Consider the following 24,276-nt stretch of genomic DNA (forward strand, 5'->3'; position numbering starts at 1 on the left):
GAAATGGGATATCTGGCCTCATATCGCCTGTTTGACTATAATTACTAAAGGCTGAGACCATAACGATTTACCAGTTTATTTTCAGCAGTCCAATTTCATTTTATAAAAGTAAATTCAAATGTCTTGTGCATGCATGCGCAGGCATACACATACACACACACACACACACACACACACATGATCAAAGAAGGCCAGTAACACGATAGGGGAGACAGATCAGGCTTTTAACATCTTCAGTTTGACTGTTTTTTTTTTAAGAAAATATCAGAGATGGTTTTGGTTCCCAGTTGTGACAGAGGATAACAGATTACATAAAGAGGAAAAGAAATAGACCAATGACAGAAGTGTATGTACGCAAATCAGCAGGGCCAATATGATCTGCATTAAGATTTGTGTGGATGCCTGGAAATTAAAAAGCACTGAGAAATGGGTCTCCTGTATTCAGGAGAAAAAAAGGATGGCTCTGGAAATTACAGACTAGTCAGCATCAGTATCTGTTCTCATGGCTCTTTTAATACCTAAAAGAACAGCCGAGACATCAACACAGAGTTGCAAGACACAAACAGCACCTCACAAAACTGACGTCCTTCCTCAGAAGAGAGGACAGGAGCAATGGAGACAGTCTGCCTCTGTTTCAAGATCACTATTGATTCCTTCCCACAACTGGGACATCCAGCCTTTATACCATTCTGTGGGATGGCTGAACAATCAAATTAAGAGCCACACCAAAAGCATAAACCTGTGTCAGCCTGGTGTGCATCCCGAATGGTGTTTCATTCAGATCTGTCTTGCACGACCAACCTATTAGATATTCTTATTAGTGACTTTCATAAACAAAGTGTGAAGGTGCTCACAAAAGCTGTTGATTTTCTTAAATTAAGTAGATTTTTAATATTCTGGAAGAGAGAAGTATCCCAATCTTAACCAATTAAAATATGATACCATTAAAACTGGAATGAAATGTGCCAACCACTAAAGCCTAACGGGGCAACTGAAATTAGGCAAATCAGTCTGGAAAATCATAGTTTATCACAACCTGAGTTTGAATAATAAATTTTATGCTATATGAAAAAAGTCTATCCCACAGTCATGGATTGGAAGAACAGAATAGAATAAAGAGCCCAGAATTAAGTCTCTGCATATATTAATATTCAACGAGAGGGCCAAGAGCACCCATGTGGGAAAGAACAGTCTCTTCAACATGTTGGAAAAACTGGGTATAAACATGCAGAAAAGGGAAATTGAATCCTTATCTTAGATACTACTCATAAAAATTAACTCAAAATGGATCAAGGACTTAAACACAAGACTTGAAACCAGGTTTATACAATGTCAATTCTATGTTTCACTTAGGACTGGATCTTGACTTCATACATCTGATCAAAATGGCGTTCGTTTTCCTTCGAGGGTTTCCATTCTTCCTTCATTTTTGGCCTTTGCAGATTCTTTCTGTTTTTGACAACTGGGCAATGTGGTAATAATTTACTTTTGAAATGTCTTCAACTTTTTTGGCTATTTTCACCAAATATATTATTCAATATATCTATTCTACTATATTTCCACTAATAAAAGTCCACTATACAAAAAAAAAAGTCAACTTGATTACAAAACTTATTGTGTGTAAAATCCTTCCTTCATGCAATGCACTAGGTATAATATTACTATTTTAAATGATATTAATGAATCCAAAGGATTCAGAGAAGCATATCAAAAGCTTATTAAAACTATTTAGAATGGCTAATGAAGGACTGGTTTGGAAAATTCAGTATTGAGATTGATGACTTTTCTAATTTCATTTTTGTCTATAATTCTTGGTGGGTTTCTTTTATATATATACATACATATACATATGTGTTTATGTATGTATATATATATGTGTGTGTGTGTGTGTGTGTGTATATATATATATATATATAAAATTCTGGAAAACCAGTCTCTGATGCTGTGAAGTTTTGCTACATGGCTATCCTCAAGTCCTTAAAGGTACAACAAAAAGAAATGAGATTTCATTGTAGCAAGTAAGATTCTGGGTGGATATAAAGTGTGGGCCATCAACATGATGAAATTCTGTATAGCTAAAATGACGATGGAATTCTTATAGAAAGTACTTGAAAATCTGGGCTGCACACTTCCTGTGAGAGGCTGACATCCCTTTTGTCTCTACTAATCTGTGGTTGACCTTAAAATCTCCTGCATTCACAAGCAACCTCCCTAAACATTTCCTCCTCCCTCCTCCTGCTCTGGACTGGTGTGTTGTCTACTTTTTTTTGACTTTTTCCACTTCTAAACTTTATCTTTTGTCCATGCTACTCTGTATCACTCTTCCTGATCCCTCCAAAATTGCTTTGTTCCAAAAAAAAATCAAATCTTTCCATTATATTTGTTTCTGAGTTATCTCCCTCCCAGAGAGTAAATATTTCCACAGAACTCTTTCTATTGTCTTTAAAAAAAAAAAAGAAGACTCACCTCGGCATCATCTCTTTTGTATTTCTGTCTCCAGTGTTTTCCCTCCATTTTCTTTGGTTGTGCTATATCACTGTGGTAGATACTACTAGAGGAAATTAAAGTTCTAGTACCATGGGGAAAAAATCATGTTTACTAAACGGAAGGAGGAAGGAAAGGGAGAGGGGTTGTCATTCTAAGATTGGTGGATTCTAGGGGAAAGAACTCACCCTCAAGAAGGAGCCAACATTCTAAAACAAATTAAGAGAAGGACAACAGAACATAAGGGTCAGTACACGTTGTGCTAACATAATGTCTTTCCTCCTTCTTAGGCAGCAGACAAAACACCATGCCACTCTATGAACCCGGGCCAGCTTCTCAAAGTCATGTAAAGACAGTGCTATTTTTAAAGATATATATTATCTGACTTTTAACACTTTTCAACTTTCACAATAAAGGATCTCAGAGAGCTTTGGAAACAGGTCAGTTTTCACAAAGCCCCTCTAAGGTAAAATGGCAGAATGTGACATTTTAGAGCTGGAAAAATTCTAGGAGATTCATGTAGGGAAACTGAAGGCCATGGAGTTATGTTTCCTAGGCCCATCCAGTCGGGACTGGCCCAGCATGCTTTCCATCATACCACTCTTCCTCCCTACCAACCATTTCCATTATGCTAATGTTGAAATTAAAAAAGAAAAAACTCACACTGATATTGGCCTGAGATTTGGCCAACTGTTAAATATCTAGCATGTCCTAGGCACTGTGCTGGGTGAAACATATCATGGCCAGAACTGAGTTCCCATCCCATCTGGCTATTGGCCCCGAGTTGAACATTTAAAGGGTGTGAGTGAGTGTGTGTGTGTGTGTGTGTGTGTGTGTGTGTGTGTGTGTGTCTGTCTGTCTCTCTGTCTGTCTATGTTTTGGACTGGATAACACAAAAACAGATCATCGGATTTCCTCATACTCCATTCCAGGAGAAAAATTATGGGCAATTCTTTCCTTCCACATTTTATGGGGCTGTTGGATTGTGACGTGGCCATGCTGCACCTTCTCAAAGCCTTAAGTTTCAAACTGGGGAAGGGAAAAGCTCTGCGCCGGCTGTCACAAGATATGTGCTCCTTTGCCAGCTCTGTGTCTAGCTTTCTCTGTGATCCTCAGAAAGTCGATCATCATCTCTGGTCTTTGATTTTTCTCATCTGAAAAATAAGGTGTTTGGAAGGAATCTCAAAGATGCCTTCCCTTTTAAGAGGTTATGATTCTAAGTGGAGTCAGCCCTTGACAAATTCTTCCAAAATTCAACAGAGTCCCAAGCATTTGGGACGAATATAGGTCATCCTGCATAGATAACTAGGGAGAGAACTGGGCTCAGTAAAGACTTAGTTCTCATTGTTAAAGTCTCAGCACCTCAGTTCTGTGCTCTTGGTGATCTAAGACTCACCACTCATTAGTCACCTGCTCAGAAGCATATGCAAACCTGGATATTCACAGCACAGATATCCTTGGATGCACACCTCTGTTTTTACCAGTATCTGATGTTTTCAAAGTGCAGAGATACATTTTGATAACCAGTTGATGAGATTACTCAGAGCGAGCCACCGGGATGGTTGAGAATGATTTCCCTCCGTCAGGCCGGCCCACTTCCCTTCTGCTCACCACGTGTTCACGGCAGGAGATTTCACTCCAAGAAGCATGTGAGGGCTCCTGCCTTTGAAGTGGCTGCGATGCTCAGTATCAGAGAAGCCAGCAGTTTATAAACAATAATTTGAGTCTACCTACCAGGTTTATTTCCTCCTGAACATTTTATTCCACTGAGAGCAAATTCAGCAGAGGTTGACACTCCAAAGGCTAAAAATGCACAGTATTTACTCAGATATCAAGACTGCAGGATCTAGTGAAACCAGCTCTTTAGCTGCCTGAGTACTTTCTCTTAAACTTCCCCCGAGATCTACTCTTTCCCCTTCTACCCACTTGGATGTACAGCTCTGATTAGCAAATGAATTTGTCTCCCCTTTCACAGAAGGCCTGTAAGAGTTCCCTTGTTTTGATAAATGGAGCAAATACACCATTCTTCCTCTTACAAAGTGTTACGTTCTACCCACTGATGACAGTAACTCTCTAGGCTTTGAAGCTGATCTACTTGGTAATCCTTCTCTGCCTTTTCCCTCTGAAACGTGAGGAAATCCTACTGCTGAGTGTTGAGAGAATAAATTACTTAATATATTTTAAAAAAATGTTTTTAAAGAGTATGCAGGCAAAAATAGATGTTCCAGTCACTGTCATTTCAAAATATTTTTGGATAACTATATCTACATTTGTATATGAAGCACGCAGAGAGACTCATAAATATTTATTCTTATTCGTTTTAAATGAGTAGAATATGTATTTGGTTGCTACGTTGAAAAGAAATGACCTGTTTTACTCTTTAGAAATCACCCACTCATTTTGTATTTGTAGACTAGAAGTATAATTTATAATTAGCATCTATCTGAAGAGTCTTATTTTCACAATTAATAATCATCCCTACGCAGAGCTCTTTACCTTGGCGGAACTTAACATCCCTGTGTGGAAGAGGAGAGCCCCTTGCTGATCCCCCACTGCCCCCTACAGTATGAACTTCCCCCTGGGATAAACTTGTCAGAACTTAGCAAAATGCAGGCACAAATCAACTACCATCAGTACCACTTGGAAGTTTAGAAATAAGCCACCAAAGAAAACCAAAAAGGACACCCTTGCATAATTCTGTTGGAAGAATGGAGTAGCCATCACAAGCCATTCAGCAATAATGTATGTGCCAAGAGCCTGTACAATGATCAGGTGCTTTGACTTAGAAATTCCAAGATGGACCTCAGTCCTAAGGAATTATTATTATTATTATTATATAATAATACTTAATAATAATAATAATAATATTATTATTATTCCTAATGTAGAAAAACCAACGCATCAAGTTTCTCTTCACAGTGGTATTTGTAAAGTGCAAAATTATCTAAAGACGTAATCAAAGTAGAATGCCTAAATAAATCCCCAAATATATGTAATAACATGGGAAATTGCCCCAATGTCAAGCAAGCAACAAACAAGAAAGGACACAAATTGTTACCTTAATGGAAAAAACACCAAAATATTAACATTTCTTAGTATAAGTTAACTATACATGACTTCTCCTCTCCCATTCTTCTTTCTTTTTCTGGATTTTCCAAAAATTTTTAGAGGGTATACTAGTTTACGATGGAAAAAAGTAACGAACTTAAAACTCTGTAAGGATTCATAAAAAAGATAGTTATACCCAGGAAATTAAGTTCTGCAAGCTCTAATGAAGTCTAGTTTATGTTCCTGATTGAGTAATGGGTTTTGTGAGTTATAGTTACTATACAATTCGCAATAAAAAAGTCTCAATTTGTAGCAGTGAGACAAGATCTCAGAATTGATTCCTTGATTCTTTGTAAAGAGCCAAGCCAGGAATAAATGTTATATCTTGAAAGGAGCTACAATTTGGAGAAGGTGTTAAAGGATAAATATTAGTAATACAGCCGTCCTGTCTACCTGCCTCAGAGTTTAACTCCTAAAGTCAGTTTACTGGTCAACTTAAATGGACTGAAACCAAGCAAATAGGAGAACCAGAGGTAAGTTGTCTAAAATAGATTTTAGTTGATTTTATTAGCATTATGAAGGCAAACGGGATTTTGAGAAGTTAATTCTGCTCAAGGTTTTTTGCTGTTGTTACAATTAACCGCGTTGTCCAAGCTTTCTCCCTGTGACCTGAATTCAAACACAAAACCAAGAACAATGTGGAAATGGTAATGGCTGATAAATCACAGAGAATTCAGAACTGAAAGGAGCCCTCTTATTTTACAAATGAGAAAGAAAATGAAATACTTGTCTGAGGCCCCAGATAAATGGTGTGGGAGCTGGGCCAGAAGCCAGGTCTCCCGAGGCCAGCTCAGGGTGACATTCTGAGTTCAGGGGGTGGGATGCTGTCACTCGGAGTGGAACTTGGGCATCCTGCCAGCACAGTCCCTCGCCTGGGATCTGGCAGACTACGCCCCTTTGGCCTCATGGCTCCCACTGAGCACTAACAGCTCATTAATACAAAGGGAAGAAAGGACCTTACTTTTTCAGTGTCTACTACGTGTCAAGGACTTCGTACACATTATGCAACTGCATTTTGCTGCCATTGTAAAAAGTAAACTAATTATTTCCTTTCAGTACTTGAAGAAACCAAGGTCCCAGGAGCTTAAGTTGATCAGGATTTTGGCAGGTGCTGCCATTTGCCCCTCTTTAATAGGAACTTCTCCCACTGTTAGGCAGCTGAGACAGAAAACTAGATGTATTAGTCAGAGTTCTCCAGAGAAAAGGAACCAACAGGATAAACAGATACATTTATCATAAGAAACTGGCTCATATGACTATGGAAGCTGACAGTTAGCAAGCTGGAGACCAAGCAGAGCCAGTAGTATGGTTCTAATCGGAGTCCAAAGGACTGGGAAAGGTGTACATTGCAGTTTGAAAGCAGGCAGGCTCAAGACCCAAGAAGAGCCAGTCTTTCAGTGTGAATGCACCCAGGCAGAAGGGGTTCCCGCTTACTCCTGAGAGGGTCAACCTCTAGTCTGGCCTTCAACTGATTGGACGAGGCCCACCGACACTGGCCCAATGTACGTGGGCCACATGCCCTCAGTGTACTGACTCAAATGTCAATCTCATCCAAGACGCTGTCACATATATATTGGAAATAATGTTTGACCAAATGTCTGGGCACCCTATGGCCTGGCCAAGTCGGCACACAAAATTAACCATCATACGTCGTATTGTCCAGTATGTTTGAGGATCTGGGCTAGGGGGAGGTAGCAAGGCACCCAGAGCACAAATTCAAGGAGACATTCAATCCTAGGTTCAACAAGCACCCTGGGTGCTTACTTGTCTTGTCCTAGTCCTGGCTCCACATCCCACTCAAAAGGGCAGATTCAATCACCTTTCTTAAATTGAAGTGTTTTATACCGGGGAACGACTTCCTACAAGCATGGAAATACCATTCTAGAAAAGTCTTGGGTATGCAGTTTCTCAAGGAACTGATGGCAAAAAATATCTGAAATACCAAATAAGAAAACAGATGAAGCGTAATTATTTCTATGCTTACTATGGAATGGAATGATAATCCACTTATATTTTGTACTGAAAATATTTCCTTATAATTTAGATAGTATTTATTGCATGGGCCCTTATTTATTTTTATGGAAAGGTAAAAGCCTTCCTACAAAAATCACACAGCACATAAATCTTTTGTGCACTATAAAAACATGTGCAGCTATTAAAGATGAGGTTTGAATTATTTTACTTTTGGCTAAAGGCCACTCACTGCAAATTATCACAGTTATTCCTCATATGTAGTTACCTACAGTTAGTGGGAGGACCAGACGAACCTAATGAGACCATATAAATGAAAATGTGTTTTCAACTCTTAAGTGCAACATAGAAAAGTGTCACTGCTATTAGCAGAATGATAGAACCTCGTATTTCAACTCAGGAGAACTGTACCAATTTGTACACTCTCCGTCAGTTAACAAGGAAATGTTTCCTGAAATCCCGGACAACTTAGGACATGCAGTGATAACTCTCCAAACTCTGGCCTGCAGATGTCCAAGAAATCAGATAAGTTTAATAATCAAACTTTGGGAACCAAAGACATTCAGCCAGTCTGGAGTCATGTTCTATTTGGCATACGAACTAGATCTTGACTTAGAGGATTTGATATTTGCCTTGTAAGGTAGGACTCTCTATTAACATGGGCTGCAGGAACTTAATATTGGTGATTTCAGTTGGGTTCAGGGTCTTAATCCATGCTGCATTAGGTACTCAGTGACAAAGTTCAATGCCAAACTGAGGACAGAAGTAGACTTCTCATTTCTGCACAGAACACCATATGCTCTGAGGCTGTAAGTCCTGTGGAGAATGTAGCCCAGTGTGGCCCTTTGAGTCTTTATGGTTTAGGGAGCGTGAAGAGGCTGCACCTGCTCCTGAGAAGCAGTCTTCTCTCAGGGCCCCACTGCAGCAGCAGGAGAGGTCAAGACATTCCCCCTCTGGGATGGCATGGGTAGAGCCCTTCTAAGAACTCACCACAATAGCTGGTCTTTGCTAGGGAAGAAACAGGAGTAAATGAACCAGAGGCCCTCTGTCAGCAATGGAGGGGACAAGTCAGTAAACTTTAGGGTATAAATGCAAAATAGGGCTCTCCAAATGTGAGTCTTGGGATATTCAAGTTACACCAAGAAGGCAGGTTTTGGCTCATTATGAAGAACAACTTTCTATGATTACCACAATCTAAATTACTAAGTAAAATCTGCCTTAATAAGTTCTCTGCCACCGAGCATGTTCAACTAGAGGTTGAAAGATCACGATTCGTGGATGCTTCAAAGAAAGGTTGGGATTAATGGGGTGGATGAGCTCTGAGATCTCTTCCAATTCTGCTATTCTGTGACATCGTACAGCCAGGGAAAGCAAAGGAAAAATTGGATGAACATGGAGAGAGAACCCAAAGCTTGACTCCTGCCTGAAATTGAGCAACTGTTTAAAAGGAAGAAACAACTGATCGGTGCATAATGAAATCATTCACATTTTTAGTTATTTAGGATGAGTTCTCAAACATACGAGCTTTAATGTTTTCATTGAATTTGATTGAGTTTGTTTTCTAAATTACTGAATATATTAATGGTCTATTGAAATGAGTTACATAAAGATCACAGTACCCACAAGTGGGTCTCCATTAGACAGAGAACACCCCCACAGCCTTCAAACAACGTTGAGGTGGAAAACTCCACAAAGAAGTAACTTTCACATTGCCATCTGCTGGCTACTGCTATAAGTGACAGCAATATAATACAATCTCAAATCCTAATGAAATTCCAACTGGAAATAGGAATGTTGACTGAACTTACAAATGTTAGGAATCAAATGACTTCACTAGGTACTCAAAAGCCGAACACCAAGGCACTTCTACAAGTCTGCTGGATGTCCATCTGGAGCTGGGCTACTTGAATTTGACTGCAGATGTGAGTCTGAATCATGGTGCATCCATGACTAACACTGAAACAGCCCTTGGAAAGGAGGCATCCGAACGAGTCCTACTCTCAGCTTCCACAGTTTCCTAAGAGTAGTTCTAGACGTTTAATTTGGGAGACTTGCTCTGTCACCTAGTGGTATAGTGACAATTATTCACTTCCAAAGAAAATAATGGCAAGTGGAAGGCACAATAGATGAGGCCAAATTATCTCAAGCACATGAAAGCCATGAAGGTAAAAAGAGAAGCTGTTCCAGACGCTCATATCTCAGTTTTACAGGTCTCAGGGACCCATAAAGGGGAAGAACACCAGGGACCCTATGCAGATAATTCACTCCTCTCCCGACAGAGGTAATGCCCCCTTTTCAGTACTTTCATAGCATCTTGTCCATATTGCATTTATAACATGGTTAATAGTGCATTACTGTTATTTTGGTTCATATCTGTTTCTATACTAGACTGTAATCTTGAGGGCAAGCTTCATATACAATTTATTTTTTCTTTTTTAGCATTCAGCACATGCTTTGGCATTAGGTACGCCCTCAATAAATATTTATTGAGTTGAGGTCAAAGGAAGAAAGAGAAGAAGGATCCAAAGTCTCTAAAATCAGTATTTCTATTCTATACCTCTCCTGTTGACCCTAGACTCCAGTTTTCAAATATATACCAGACTTTGCCATCTGAATTGTTCAGCAATTTCCAAATGGATCCTAACATCTTTGTGCCTCAAACTGTTCTGCTCTTGCTCCTGTAATTCATTTCTCAGTTAAGACAAAACTATCAGCCCAGCCATCTGAGTCATCCTCTATTCCATTTCCATAAGACCCACAGTCGATAAATCCTGTCAGTTACACTGACAGTGTAATCTCTGTGGTATCCTCCTCTTTCCTTCCTCTCTCTCCCCAGGGCTTACCTTAGTTCACATCCTTGTCATCTCTCATGGTGTCTTAAATAACTTCCTAATTGGCTCCTAGTCCTCGGCCAACTACCTCTTCATTGGCCCTCCATCTGCCCCCAAAGTTACCCTTCATATAGATACCACATTACCATCTACTTTTTCAATGGCTCCTCACTTTTTACAAGACAAGTTAACTGTGCAAACAAAAGTCATCATAATCTTCCCAAACTTACCTTTTTAGATCTATATGCTTCAGGTCTGTTCCATAAACACTAACCATCCTGAACCAGCGGTCATTCTCCAACCACATCAATGATTCTCAATCCTGTGTACCTCCCAGTGGGTCGTTCAGTAGGCTTAGATGCCCATCCCATCCCCACCTGGCTTGGCCACTCTCTGCCTACTGAAATTTTTTTGTGACCCAGTTTAGATGTGACCTCCTCTGTGATGTCTACTCCAGAAGAGTAGCAATTGCAAATTTATCTGATCAATGGCAAAAATCCTTATGCTTTATGCTCCCATAGCACTTTTCTTAGGGCATTTGATGGGGGCCACAGCTAGCTCCTATGAAGGTTCTGTGCGAATTAGGTAGAAGTATTCCCTCTGGGCAGAGGCAGCTCTGTGTGAGGCTATAATACCTGACAAGTGAAAGATGGGCTGAGTTTCATCTTGGTCAGGTTCCCTTATGCAATGAAAAAACCTTGTACGTGTTGGCCCTGAGAACTTACCGTAATTATTATGACTGCTTTATCGATGCCATGGTCTTTACCACCAGCTGGTGAATTCCTAGAAGGCAGTTAGATCAATCAAAATTTGTATTCTCGGAACCTAGGACATGTAAGCATTTATGAGTGCTCTTTGGTTACTTTTTGGAATGAGAAGATATTCCAAACGTTATCAAATAAAGACCCCTAAAGTATATAAATGTGTACGTAAGTGTTCTTAGCTGTGTAGTCTTGGGCAAGTAATTTGACTTCCGTAAGCCCTAATTTCCTCATCTATAAATCGGGGATAGTAATAGCACCTACCTCAGGATTATTCTGAGGCTCTGATGAGATAGAATCTATAAAGCACTTAAAAGACTGCCCAGTCCAGAGGGTGCTTTATGTAAGTACTGACTATTATTATTCACATAGGATAAAGGATTCTGAGATGAATCGTTTTAAATTCAACAAGACAATTCTGGAGGAAGACTCACGCTTTGACTTTAAAAAACAGAGAGATACTGCAGTTTGTATAAAGATATGACCATTAATAGTAAATGGCTGAAGATGTTTTAGTTAAGAGATAGAATCATAAGATTTCTGAATTTGGGAGGAATTTAAAGGTAATACAAACTGCTTTTCTTATAGATAGAAGAATTGAGTCAAATGACTTGTGATGGGTTCCAATGTTTCTCCATCTGGACCTTACCAAATGCCCAGCCTCATCTCCTTATCTCCTCCTCCTTGGCCCCCAAAATTCTCCCTTCCACTTGCCGAGCCTCAGTCTTGGGCACCATTAGCCTTTCCCAGAATGCACTTTGACAGTTCTTTTTGCCTCTGCCTGTGACAGTCCTCTTCCTCTGCCTTATTCCCGTCTCAGCTGATTAAACCACCTCATGCACAGTCTTATGCCCCCCAGTCGATTATTATACTTTCTTTGGGGAAACCTTCCCCTATTTCCTCAGCCAAAATTAGCTGATTCCTCCTCTGTGTCACCAGAGCTTGCTCTGTGTTCATATCTCTACTCAGCACTTATCAGAGCAAGGGCTCTGGATCTCACCTGCCTAGGTTTAAGTCCCAGCTCTGTCATGTACCACCTGTGTTTCCTTGGCTCCTCTGTGTCTCAGCTGCTTTATCTATCAAATGGGAATAATAATGTATTCATTTGTTTATTCAACAAATAGTTACTGATTGCCTATTGTGTGCCAGGAGCTGTTTCAGGACCTGGGGTTATATGGCAAACAAGACAAAGTCGTTGCTATCATGGGCTTACCTTTATTGGGAGAGTCAAACAATTAAGATCAAATAAAACCAAGTACTATCATTCTTTTAAGTGCCATAAAAAAAGAAAACACAGCAGAGAAGGAGACTGAGAGTGATGCAGTGTGTGTGTGTGTTGGGGGGTGGGGATTAGCTATTGTTTTAGAGAGGAGAGTCAGAGAAATTTTCTTAGAGGAGGTGACATTTGATCACACATGGGGGAAGCAAGGGAGCAAGCCACACAGAAATCTGGCAGGAGTGCATCTAGGCAGAGGAAACTTCATGTGCAAAGGCCCTGAGGCAGGAAGGATGAGCTTGGGGGTGGGGAACAGAAAGGCTAACAGGGCTAAGGCCAAGTCAGTGAAGCAGAGAGTGGAGGAAATGAGGCACTCCTTATTCCTAGCACCAAGACTTTCAGATTTTTACCTCTTAAATGGTTCCCCAACCCATGTTCCCTTCTCTTCATCCCAGATGTAGTACTTCATTATCCCTCATTTCCCTCCTCTGGGTAAGCTCCCCTCAAAGCTATCCTCCGTCCTGCTGACAGGATAAGCTATGCATGGAACTCTGACCCTGTCGTCCTCTACTTTATACTTTTTCATGGACTGACTCAACACTGCCTGTAGAGTAAGTCTCAGATGCCTTAACACGAAGGACAAAGTCCTCTAGACCTAGCCCCTGCCTACATCTCTTCTTCCCACCTTGCACATACACTAGTTCTCCAGCTGATGTATTTGTGGTCTGTATGCTTTGCCTTAAGTCATTTCCTCGTCCACATTTGTGCTCGGCTAACCTAATAGTCACTCAGTACTGGAGTCACTTCTCCTGTGTGCTCTCATTCTAATTTGGGAATGCCTTAGTACTCCTACAATACCACTCAACCAGGAATTATTAAGATGACCTGTTTACATATAGGTGCCTCACCAGTTCACTTCTCATTTTCTCAAGGGCAGGGAATTGGTTCTCAGTCACGTTTTGCCCCCAAGGCATGATCTGATTTCTGGCCAAGAGCAGCTAAGCAAGGCCTGGGTTCACGTCCTTTGTCTCACTGCCAGCTAATAACTAACTCCCCAGATCTGTCCCTTTGTCCCAGGCCCACAACACACTGCTGCCCTGTGAGATTTTGCTCACGTGAGTGAGTTTCAAAAGATGCCTGATATTTCTCAAGATTCTTTACTCAGATTCATTCATAAAATCCAAAAAGACAAAATGTACAGCTCAGAGGCACAGACATCCATACACGTACCTGAGGAAAACAGGGAAGAACAGAAACTGTCCTGTGACTTTGGAGTTTTAACTAATAAGCTTTGAAATAAAATCAAATGCTGAAAGAAGCAGGGTTAGTTTGAATTAATCTAGTTCCAATGTCTGACCTCTCATTATTTCGGCTGAAAGATCACCTGCCAAGTGTAATTTCTGTATTATTACTGTACTTTTCTTGATGCTTAGAAAGGTTTTCTTGATAATTAGAAAGGTAGTACAGGAGCTGAGAATAGATGCTAAGTGAATTCTTCTTCAAATTAACATTATTGTCCTTGTTAAAGTATCCTTTTACATTAAGTTCAAAGGTCTAGATTCCATTCGAAAATTATTATTTTTTTTTGTCCTATGCACTCACAAAAAGTGATTTTTATAGTTCTATGCCCTAATCACCTAAAAGAAATTAATCTGGAGCTGAGATGAATCATTGTAAACTATTCCGAAAGTTTGGTAAGAAGAGTTAAATGATGATTATGGAAAAGCCACTGTCTAATCAACACAGAAACCAAAGATTTACTTAATATATGCCTGGGACAAACCTGCAAAATGTTGCATCCATTCTCTTCACAGCAGAGAAGAGAGAAACCTCCCTGAACCATTTCTACTCCCTTCTCCTCCCCTAGAACCCTTCCCTATTATTTGACCTTGACATCCCCTTCACTGAATTTCCATGACTTTTGAGATGAGACCCAAGATCTGTCATGATCACCTAGAACATGCTTTTCCCTTTAAGACCTCCATGCACTTGAACCTCTTGAGCTCTCCCTCTTGGGAGACATTCTCCTATCTTGCCGGTCTGATGAGGGCTTCCACATCCAGCAGGAATTAATTCAGACATCACCTGCTCTGTGAGCTCAGTGGAGAGCTCCTGACTCCCTTTTTCCTCCAGGCAGGGGAAAAGGGTGTCATCCTTTGTGCTTTCAGCCAATCCGAGACTTTCTAACCTCATTTGTATGAATGTGATGGGTATTTGTTTTCCAGACTATTAGCTCCCTGACGGCAGGGATCACGTTTACTCCTCTTTGTATGGTTTGTGGCTGTGTCTGTGTTTGTTGACTGACTGAATGTTGGACACAGAAACACTGCATGAGAACCCAACTCCCCATCTACATTCATGGGAATGTGACCAAGGTCATCCCAGGATGGCAAATGGAGCGAGTTGGCTAAAAAAACTGCAGCGAAAGAAGCCCTGCTCAGACAATACCTTCCCCAAAGATCTGACAGAAAGATGAAAGGCATTTTCACTAAACTCTTAATCCCCAAAGTTTTCCCTCACAACACCCATCCTATTCATCAGGGACATTTAAGTTAAATGAGTTTAATCCAAAACCAAATGCTTTACTGAACATCTTTCCTTTCCACTTCACAACAATTTAAAAGAGTTTTATTTGTGCAAGCATTTGAAAGTCAGAAATAAACACGGAGCCTAGCGGCGAAGGGCCCGTTTACGTGCCTTTACAACACCGTGAAAGGAAGACGTCGCAGGGTTTACATTTATGCCATGTAAATTGCTCTAGAACCAGATGTGGCTTACAAGGTACCTTGTAACTCATCTCCTCTAAGCTATAAAGCTCCCCCTTTTTTTCTGGCAATAGTTTGAGAAACTTACTGCTGTTTTCTATCAGCAGATACAACAGATGGCTGGCACATGCCTGCTTTGCTAAATGAAATGGGCCCTGTTGCAGAATTACTCTTTGATCCCTCGTGGCATGTCCACAACACCAGAATGCAAAATACCACAGCATAGCAGGATCGAAACATGAAAGGTTTAAAGCTGCGCTTTTGATATGAGTACCTTCTTAAAAAAAAAAATCATACCCACAGTATGCAAACATATTCACATTCCCACTTTGAAACCATGGTACAGGGGTCAAGAAACGAGGCATTTCCTCCATTTGGTGACAAAAACCACTGCAAAGGTAGGACGGCAAACCTCAAGAGTGTGAAGGTATATAACTCCTTGGACTGTAACTACCAACACCATTGTAACTCCACTAGGAAAAAATGTGGACAGTACGCACTAAGGGATTTAAATAATAATAATGTGTTACCATAACTTCAGAGTTGGAAGGAGGTGTCTAAGGGCATTTGGCAGTTCCTTTGAAGAGGGAGAGGAAGTACTTGAATGAAAATTCACTCTCTATTGTTTTTCTTTGATTTTTGTCAAAGAGAGAAAGGAAGGAAAAAAAAACCATTTTAATACAGGTCTCCTCAACTCAACCAGTCCAAATGGGAAATGTCAGACTTCGAACTGCAGCCAATTGACCGGGGCCAGTGTTCGATCATTTCAAACACTACATTGCAAAAACAAGCTAACTGGAGCTGCAGGGGCATTTGAATGACAGAACTGGATTATCCAGTTGATCTTACAGATACATGTCAGTAGAGTGATTTTTTTTTTAATTAGCAAAAATGTGAGTCAGTTGTCAGGAAAATGGCCTGTTTCTTGACTTTTCTAATTACCTAATTACCTCCCCCAACAAAAAAGAAAAAAAAAACACCCTAAAAAATAGTCACCTAGAAAATGTAAAGAAAAAAATAAATATTAAAAAAAATACAATAAAATAAATTTTGGCCAATTATTTTCATCCAGAGAATTTCTATTTCTTAGACACCAGTTTCCCTCCACCAACCCCTACCAAACATTGCAGAAACAGGCATTTGGTCACAAGAAGATTAGAAAATGCGTAGAGATGGCTCAGCATAAATCCATCACCACTGCTTTTAAAAAAAGCCAACATAAAAAAGAGCTGCCCTATTAACTAGGTACTAGATTCACAGCACCTGAGCATTTTATGCAGGTGATAGAAATATATCACCATGACTAAGATCAAGTCTAAGTGATCTTTATAAATAAAGATCTATTTATATGATTTCTATAAATAAAAATTTTTGGCCTCTCACCAAATTGGTTCATATATGGAAATTAGCAGTTGTGTCCTAGTATTAGAATTCAGATTTGTCTAACAAAACTTCTCGTTAAAGTTTTATTTGAAAGCCTTTAGGTTTAGAAAGGGTTATTTTCCAAATAAAATGTTTAATTAGTGTGTAGTTTAGGAAACCAAAGTGGTTGCTCATGGTTCCTACTTGTCTCAAATTTAAAGAAAAAAATAGAATAAGGAATGCCTCATTGAAAAATATCAACTATTAAAAGTTATATACAGTAACAAAGAGCATTTTCCCTTTAATTACCAAAAATCCTTTAAGCCTAAGCCTCTTTTGTAGAAATTCTTCTCTCACCTATAAGTCTTGAAAAGGGAAATGTCAGAAAATGAATATCCTAAATAGGAGATAAAGTGGAGACCGTTTTCCATGGAAAGTGAGGATTTCAGGCAGAGGAAGAGGTCAGAGAATCTGACTTAGGCGGGAAAGCTTTCCAGAGCAGCTTTTTGAAACTCTCACAAGAAACTGGTAAGTGAGAATCAGATAAACATTAGCAAATTATTTGAGCCTCACAGGTTATAATCAGCCATGAAAACAAATTCTCTTACCATTTTGCTGAGTGACATGTAGTGTAAAAATGACACTGGATAATAAATATAAGTAAACTATTTATAATACAGAATATATAATTTAACTCTAAAGTACAACTTTTTACACATATTTAATGTAAAATAATTTTTAAGATTATCAATACACATTCACTGTGGAGAAACCAGAATGTAATACATGCAGATGTACTTAATGTTAACACCTTGGAGGATCAGACATTTATCAGATGTGTTTTCCTATGTCTGTCCACATGTTTTATAATAGAACCAAACAGAATATACTGTTATAGACCATTAACTTAATTTGTCATGAACATCTTTCCATGGCATTGAGTAGATGCCTAAAATATTCTTATTAATGCTACCTGCCACTATCACGGATCTCTAGGTTCTGCCCATTTTTTCACTTTTATAAATAGCACAATGAGGAACAGGCTTGCACTAAAAATTTTATCCCTATCCATGTCTGTTTCCATGCATGAATCTCCGGAAGTACTATTTCCTAGTCAAGGAATCTGCGTCTAGCCTTTTGCCATCAGAGTCAGATTGCCCTGCAGAAAGGCTAATGTGGCCATCAGCCAGTACGTGGAGAGATGCATAATTCTCCACATACTAAAAACGCTTTGGAAAAACTTGACCAATGCAATGTGGGGAAATGAATCTCACTGTAATTTTTATTTGCATTTGTTTGAAGTAGAACATGAAAGTTATTTAAATGACCCCAAGAACACCCTGAGTTACTGGACAAATAAGTTATTGGAAGTAGATAACTGTTCTCTACTAGGTCTTCAGTCCTAAAGCTATTTTAGCTTTTTCCACGTGTTGCCAAAACACTTAAGTATCAAGTTTAAAATTTCATTAATCAGCGATATGTTTTGTTTGTGTTGAAATCCCTAAGTTTTTGATATTATTTGGATGAAATAACTAGATAATGGAATGAACTTTTCATTTTCCATGTAGATGTTTTGATGTGGTTTGGCTTTAGCCAAAGATGCCTTTCAAAATACTTAATTGGTATTGAAGTAATTATTTTCCCCATATTCAAAATTTCTATGCATTTCAAAATTATGGTACTGGAATCACATAACTTTATTGACATTAGTCAAATTTAAACAACATTTTAAAACCCCTTGCTATTGGCATTGGATAGATCCTTTCCCCCTTCTTAGTACCTGCCCCCTAAAAAAAAAAAAAAAAGAAAAGAAAGAAGCACCAGATTTCACATAGTTACCTGTGGTAACCTAACTGGAGCAGACTGAACAGAGAGAATAAGGTAACTGAGGTGCTAACATTGTCCTGCATAATGAGATAATCCACATGGGTAATCAACACCTAAAATAGAGAAGAAAAAGATGCTAGAAGCTTCATCTCCACGCCAGCTCTACCATCTTCTCTAATCCCCTGCAAGAAATATTCCTGAGATTGTTTGATACGCAGTCCATTTTGTACTCAACAATATGCCAATGTTTGCAAAAGGGAGCTAGCATGGAATCTAAGTCTTTGCTTCACATTCCATCCTTCAGAAGATAAACTCAAGGGAAAAAGAAAGAAAACTGATAAATCAATCAGCCAATCAATCAATAAGAGCTATTGACATTTTCTACTTCACCTGCAGTTTCAGAACCATTTCAGCTGGGGAGGGGCACAAGTCAAGCTACCTTCTAATGGCTCTTACAAATCCATTTAAGTGTAAGTAAGTGTTATTTTTAAAAACGCAGAATCAATATTGATCCCAGCTGTTAAGTGGTCAAACAAAATAGATTCAGGTGCAAAAGAAAAGGAGGTAATAAAAGGTCATTCACTGACTTACTACTGATTTCACAATGTTCCAAAATTAGTTGCCCATAAAGTATGTAGGAAGAAGGAGCTGTAGGAAGAAAAGGAATAATTTTCCTATAGTACAACAAGAGCGTCAGTGAACTTATCTGTAGAATGGGAGTCTCAGAATAGATGACCTTCCTGTTAGGAACTTTGGTGGATCCAAAACATCTATTTTTTTTTTTAATGACAATGGAAGTGTTAAAGGATCTAGATTTGATCTATTTTAGAAAAGAAAAATGAGAGAACAGACCTGAGGGAGAAAAGGCATCTAAAATGGTCATGTCCAAACTGTCACAGGTAATTAGAGGGAACCAAAGTGGTGTCTTGCTTCAAAATAGCTACTTTTTATGAAGTGTTTTCTGAATCACGTTCTTTATGAAAATAGCCATTTAAGTAATTTTAGAATCAAAAAAGACCTGAAACTGTAATTTTAATTATAATTACAATGATTTCATAGTAGACACATTTTACCAACTAATGAACGAAAGAATTTATTACTTACCAGTTGTCACCTCGAATATATTCTCCACTTGAACAAAAGAAACTAAAATCACATACCATTTATTCTCCCTTTCCCAAATTAGAGGTCATTTATATAACACTGAAACTCTACAAAAAGTAACATAAAAGATAAAAATGTGCTAAGAAATAAAAGGAATGCTTTTTTCATAAAAAGGATAGTTGTTTTCTTTTTCCATGTGAGAGTATTTAAAATGGTAACTTAAAAAACCCAGTAGCTTGCAATATTTTACATTCTTATATGACACTTATTAAGTCTATGAACTTGTACCAGAAATAGTGTTCACATCATTCCAGTGAATAGCACTCAACAATATTTTTCAAATGCACAATGCTCAAAATACTTATAGACTTTAAAAGTTGTTGTAAAGTGGAAACAGTATCACAGGTGGTTGGCACATACTATGGGGAAAAAGTCTTTTAAATATTATGTTAAACTGTAATGTCAGTGATCACAGAAAGAAGTGATGTTGGGATTTGAGGTCTCCACATTTCCAGCAGCCTGAAGACACTGAGATTTATCAAAATAGTGATCTTAGGCATTTTGCCTGCCCTTTAAAAATTATTTCTTTTGCCTACCCTTTTTCTTTTGGGAATCTTTAATTTATGTGACATGTTCAAATAAATGGGAGTTAACTCGTTACTCGCTTTGAAGATCTGATGAGAAATCACTCTTAAAAATTGTAAAAATGTAGCAGATTACATACTATACAGTATTTTCTACCTGCCATCAGGTGCTTGAGATATTAAAGGGTAATTTTCTTCAACCTTTCTGGTTATCAGTACTTACCGGCCCTGCAGCTTGCCAGGTGAAATTCATCGAATGGATGTTGACAGGAATCGCTGGCATTCTCTGTTGTGCTTTTCTGAAGTCATGTGTAAAAGGGGCCATTTTCCCCTCTGAAACAATTAAGATATCTTCTTCAAATCCTGATTTAAAAAAAAATAAGTAAGACTGTCAAACCGGAATTAATGTTCTTATTAAAAGAATGCAAATCAGAAATTGCGTGCAAAAAGAACACCAAAGAATTAGTAATGGGTCATTTCTTTTCACAAAGCACCTGCCTCGGTATCAATTAATTTTCCTGAGTGTGATAAGAATGATGCCAAAGACACATGCTTTCAGGGAAAAGGAATGGACACGGAGTTAACTGGTGCTAACAAATGCTGGGTCCACCTAAAAATGTAGGGTTATAGAAACTAGCAAGAGCTTGATCAGAACACTAGATCAGCTTAGGCTTCCTGAGAGAGAAGTTTTTTATAAGCTTTTAGACGGAAAATAGCGAATGGGGGGTGGGGAGCAATCTTTCTTGGAAATTAAGTTTTTAAAACTTACTAAATGCATGCATCTCTCCTTCTCTAATGGAAGAGCGGGAGAGAGAGTGAAGACACAGGTAGGCAAAGAAGCAGAAGCTCCCGTATTGGGCGCGGGTGCCTTACCTATGAGCACTCTCGCCTGGTGAGCATCGATCCACAGGTACAGGCTTTCCTCTGGTGGCTGCCCGACCTCCGCCCGTAGCACCAGCAGGCACGGGAGGATGCTCCAGAGTCGGAGCACGACGGCAGGGAAGGCGCTTTTCCTGGCCATGCCACTGGGGACCTCCTGGCTGGTGGCTCTGCCCGCTGAAACTCCTGCCGCACCTACGCAACCTGCAGCCGTTAAGTTCTCCCCTAGCCGGAGCTATTTCCGCGTAGACGGCTGGGCGTGTAGCCTCCTGGCCCGGGTGCGACTGAGCCTGGGAGAGTGGGAGGTGGAGGAGTGAGGGGAAGAGCGGGCGAGAGCGGAGAAAGAGGAGTGGGCGCAGGAGGGAGAGGGGACAGCAGAGACGCAGGACTGGCAAAGCCGGAGATGCCAGCCGGAAGAGCGAGGCCAACAGTCAGAGGGTTAAATACCGCCGGAGAGGAAGCGCGGGAAGGGCAGGCGCAAGTGCGGTGCGAGCGAAGTGACTGAGCCCAGCCGGCCGCCACTGGGGGGCGCTGGGGGGGCTGCGCGGGGGTGGGGCCGCGCGGGACTCCGGGAGGCCGCCTTGACGCCGCGGTGCGCCCTGTGGGAGCGCACGCTAAGGCTGCGCGTGGTGGAGGCGAACGCAGGGAAGGGAGCTCAAAGGAACCCCTGGGACGTCACTGGCCTCTGCCTCCGGCCAAGCGAAACATGAATGGAGGGAAATGGGGGGAACTGACATCGCAGGACTTGATTGAACACAGATGATGATGATGATGATGAAGACGACGACGACGACCGTGATTACTCCCATTTCTATCCCCGTGCTAAATGAAGGCGCATATTCCTCCACTTCTCCCTTTTCGCCACTGTCATCCCTTCCTCTGCAAACCCTATTCTCTCCTGTCCGCGCTAGACTGACACTTGGCTCATTTCCATCCATTTAAAACCCGAGACTCCAACGCCATGTGGTGCCCTGATTGCTGGCGCTCGGATTGGCTGGGGCGCAGGGCTTTCATTCCGCGCTCGCCTGACCCCATGGAGGATGCTTTTTTCACAGTTGTGGAGGCTCTCCTCCCCGCTCACTGGCTGCGCCTGGAAGAGTTTTCTGGGCTCTGGATGAAAGGTGTACCTGACCTACGCGGGTAGGGCCCCCAGAAGTCGTGGATATCTTCATAATTAATGGTGTTTCAAGAAATTTGGACGCGTACCGCGCTGGTACTGAAATGACAGACGCTTTAGGGAAAGAGCAAGGCTCTGGCCTTGACTAGAGGAAGAGAAGGCTGGCAGAGGGCTCCAGCCTAACCACACCCACTCGACCCCAGCTGAGAGGATTTAATTTGCCCCCTACCTAATCCGTTGGATGTGCAATGAAAATGGAAGCAAAACTTTATTTTTTTAACTTAGACAGATTTTAGACTCAGAAAAAGGTTATTTACTTCTCTTTGTTCTTTGGCATCCAAATGCTGCGACAAATGCCCCAAGGGTCGAGTATCTGGGGCTGGGCATGTTGTTTCACTCAGTCCCTTGTGTAGCAATGGACACCGCAGGGGGAGAAAGCAAACCTGAATCAACAGAAGAGAAGCAGAACACGTGCATGCATTCAGTTAAATGTTAGGTCATAAGAAGTTACTAAAAAGGACAGCATATGCATTTACAATTATGAAATATTTTCTGTACAACGGTCGATCTTTATAAAGAAATAGACAAGAAATCTACAAGTGTTGAATTTTGTGTCTTAATTTAAAAAGTACTTTTAAGTGCTTACCTCATCCTCATCACTCTTTTAAATAGGTGCTATTATCATTCCCATTTTACTGATGGGGAAACAGGGCTCAAAAGGGTCTTGTTAGTTCACTGTGGTTACTCAGTGGTAACTGTGGTTACCTACCGGGTAAGTGGCAGAGGCAGGGTTCAAATCCCAGGTACTCTGATTTCAAAAGTCTATGTAGTTAACCACTGTACCTCATATTGACAAGTAAATCATAAATAAGTCTTTTTGCATCCAAAGCTTCACAATCATTCTTCCTTTAAAATAATGTTTAACTCTTTTCAGATATTTCGTTAGTTTTTATTTCAGTGAATATTCATTTATATAATGTATTCGTATACATGCGGTAACCCTTAAGGCACTTTACTATTGTAAACGCCAGTGGTCCTCCAGTTAGACAATAATTTCACAATACAATGGACATTTTCTTTTACTACAGACAGTTGTAGTTTTAATTGAAAAAAAATTTTTTTTTCCCTTAGTATTGCTCAAACCCCTATGGCTCTTGATGCAAGGACGCCCTCTACAGGTTGTTCTAATCAAATCCTAATAGAGAAGCATCCTTCATAAAATTCATTTTGTGGTAGAGAAAAAGAGGGACCAAATTCCCCCCCAATTCAGCTTCCTCTGAGTGAGGTTCTTCCTCAAGAACTGATTGGGGTGTTGGTAATACTGGTAATAGACCGTGCTGTAAGGAATGTTCTCCTTCCGTAACATTTGGTCTCTGTTCAGTTCTCCCCAGCAGTGGACCCTTAGAAAAATTATATTTTATGACAGAGAAAAATGTTATTTTAAAAATACTGGACTTGAGCTCTTCTTTTTTTTTAAAGGGGAGGAAGAAACATATGTTATACACCAATCAGCTGTTTTCAAGAGTCACAGAGTGTACTTTTCAGGGGGAGGGTCCGTCTACGAGTTGAATCAGGCTGGATTCTCCTTTCTGTTGTTAAAGAGCAAGGAGGCTTTCTCATTTAGGAAAAAAAGTCACGTTTTTAAATTTCTCTATGCAAAAACATAACAATATTTATTTGCACGTGATAAAAATTTGGAAATAATGTCCTAGGAGGTATTACACGTCAACTTCATTTCATTTTAAAATTCTACCATTTATTTTCCAGTCCATTATCCTTCCTTTCATTGTGTAATTCATTCTCACCAACTACATTTGCAGGCAGCACTGGTATGGAAAGGGAGCCACAAGACACAAGATAGTAAATGAAAAGAGCAAGTTGCCAAGCATAATTATAATTCAGTCCTGTTTTTCAAAAACAAAGATGGTATCTACCTACCTATCTACCTATCTAGTTAATATGTATATAAAACCATGTATAGAAAATGTCTAAAAGGTTCCATCCCAAAATATTTCCAGGTGTTATCTACGAAGAGTGAGACTGGGACTAGGGAATGACTTTCACTTCAGGCACAAATGTTTTCTGATTTTTTTTAAAGGGGCAGATGCTCTTGTAATTAAAAACCATTTTTCAAGAAGAAAGGTTGTTTCTCTCCTGCTTCAGTCAGTTTCTCCCAAAGTAGGCAGCTGTCACCACCCTGGGCCAGCACTTCTTGCTATTCTGCTTGCATGCTTTGTCACTTCAGAACTGTACATCACAACACATGA

At 40.0% G+C, this 24,276-nt stretch overlaps 1 protein-coding gene and 1 long non-coding RNA gene across 5 annotated transcripts in view; both read right to left on the bottom strand.

The window, feature by feature from the left end:
• WIF1 (WNT inhibitory factor 1) overlaps positions 1-21,501 on the bottom strand; it is a 66,092-nt gene extending 44,591 nt beyond the window's left edge. For 2 of the 4 annotated variants that reach the window (XR_012078421.1, XR_012078422.1), the window contains exons 1-2: positions 20,887-21,410; positions 20,237-20,376 (exon numbers count right to left, since the gene is read on the bottom strand). Coding sequence is in view for 2 of the 4 variants with exons in the window: in XM_006205820.4 (XP_006205882.1) it covers positions 20,237-20,376; positions 20,887-21,034 (288 nt within the window). In the remaining 2 variants the exon portion in view is untranslated. Of the gene's footprint in view, positions 1-20,236; positions 20,377-20,886 lie in introns of all 4 variants that reach the window. The other 2 variants (XM_006205820.4, XM_072973014.1) reach the window with 2 other exon arrangements.
• A 757-nt stretch (positions 21,502-22,258) lies between these two features.
• The window catches only part of LOC140700438 (uncharacterized), a 48,410-nt gene continuing 46,392 nt past the window's right edge, over positions 22,259-24,276 (bottom strand). The window contains exon 5 of the long non-coding RNA XR_012078830.1: positions 22,259-22,452. This is a non-coding gene — a long non-coding RNA (uncharacterized lncRNA). The remainder of the gene's footprint in view (positions 22,453-24,276) is intronic.

Source organism: Vicugna pacos, chromosome 12, assembly GCF_048564905.1.
Source record: "Vicugna pacos chromosome 12, VicPac4, whole genome shotgun sequence".
Taxonomy (NCBI): Eukaryota; Metazoa; Chordata; class Mammalia; order Artiodactyla; family Camelidae; genus Vicugna; species Vicugna pacos.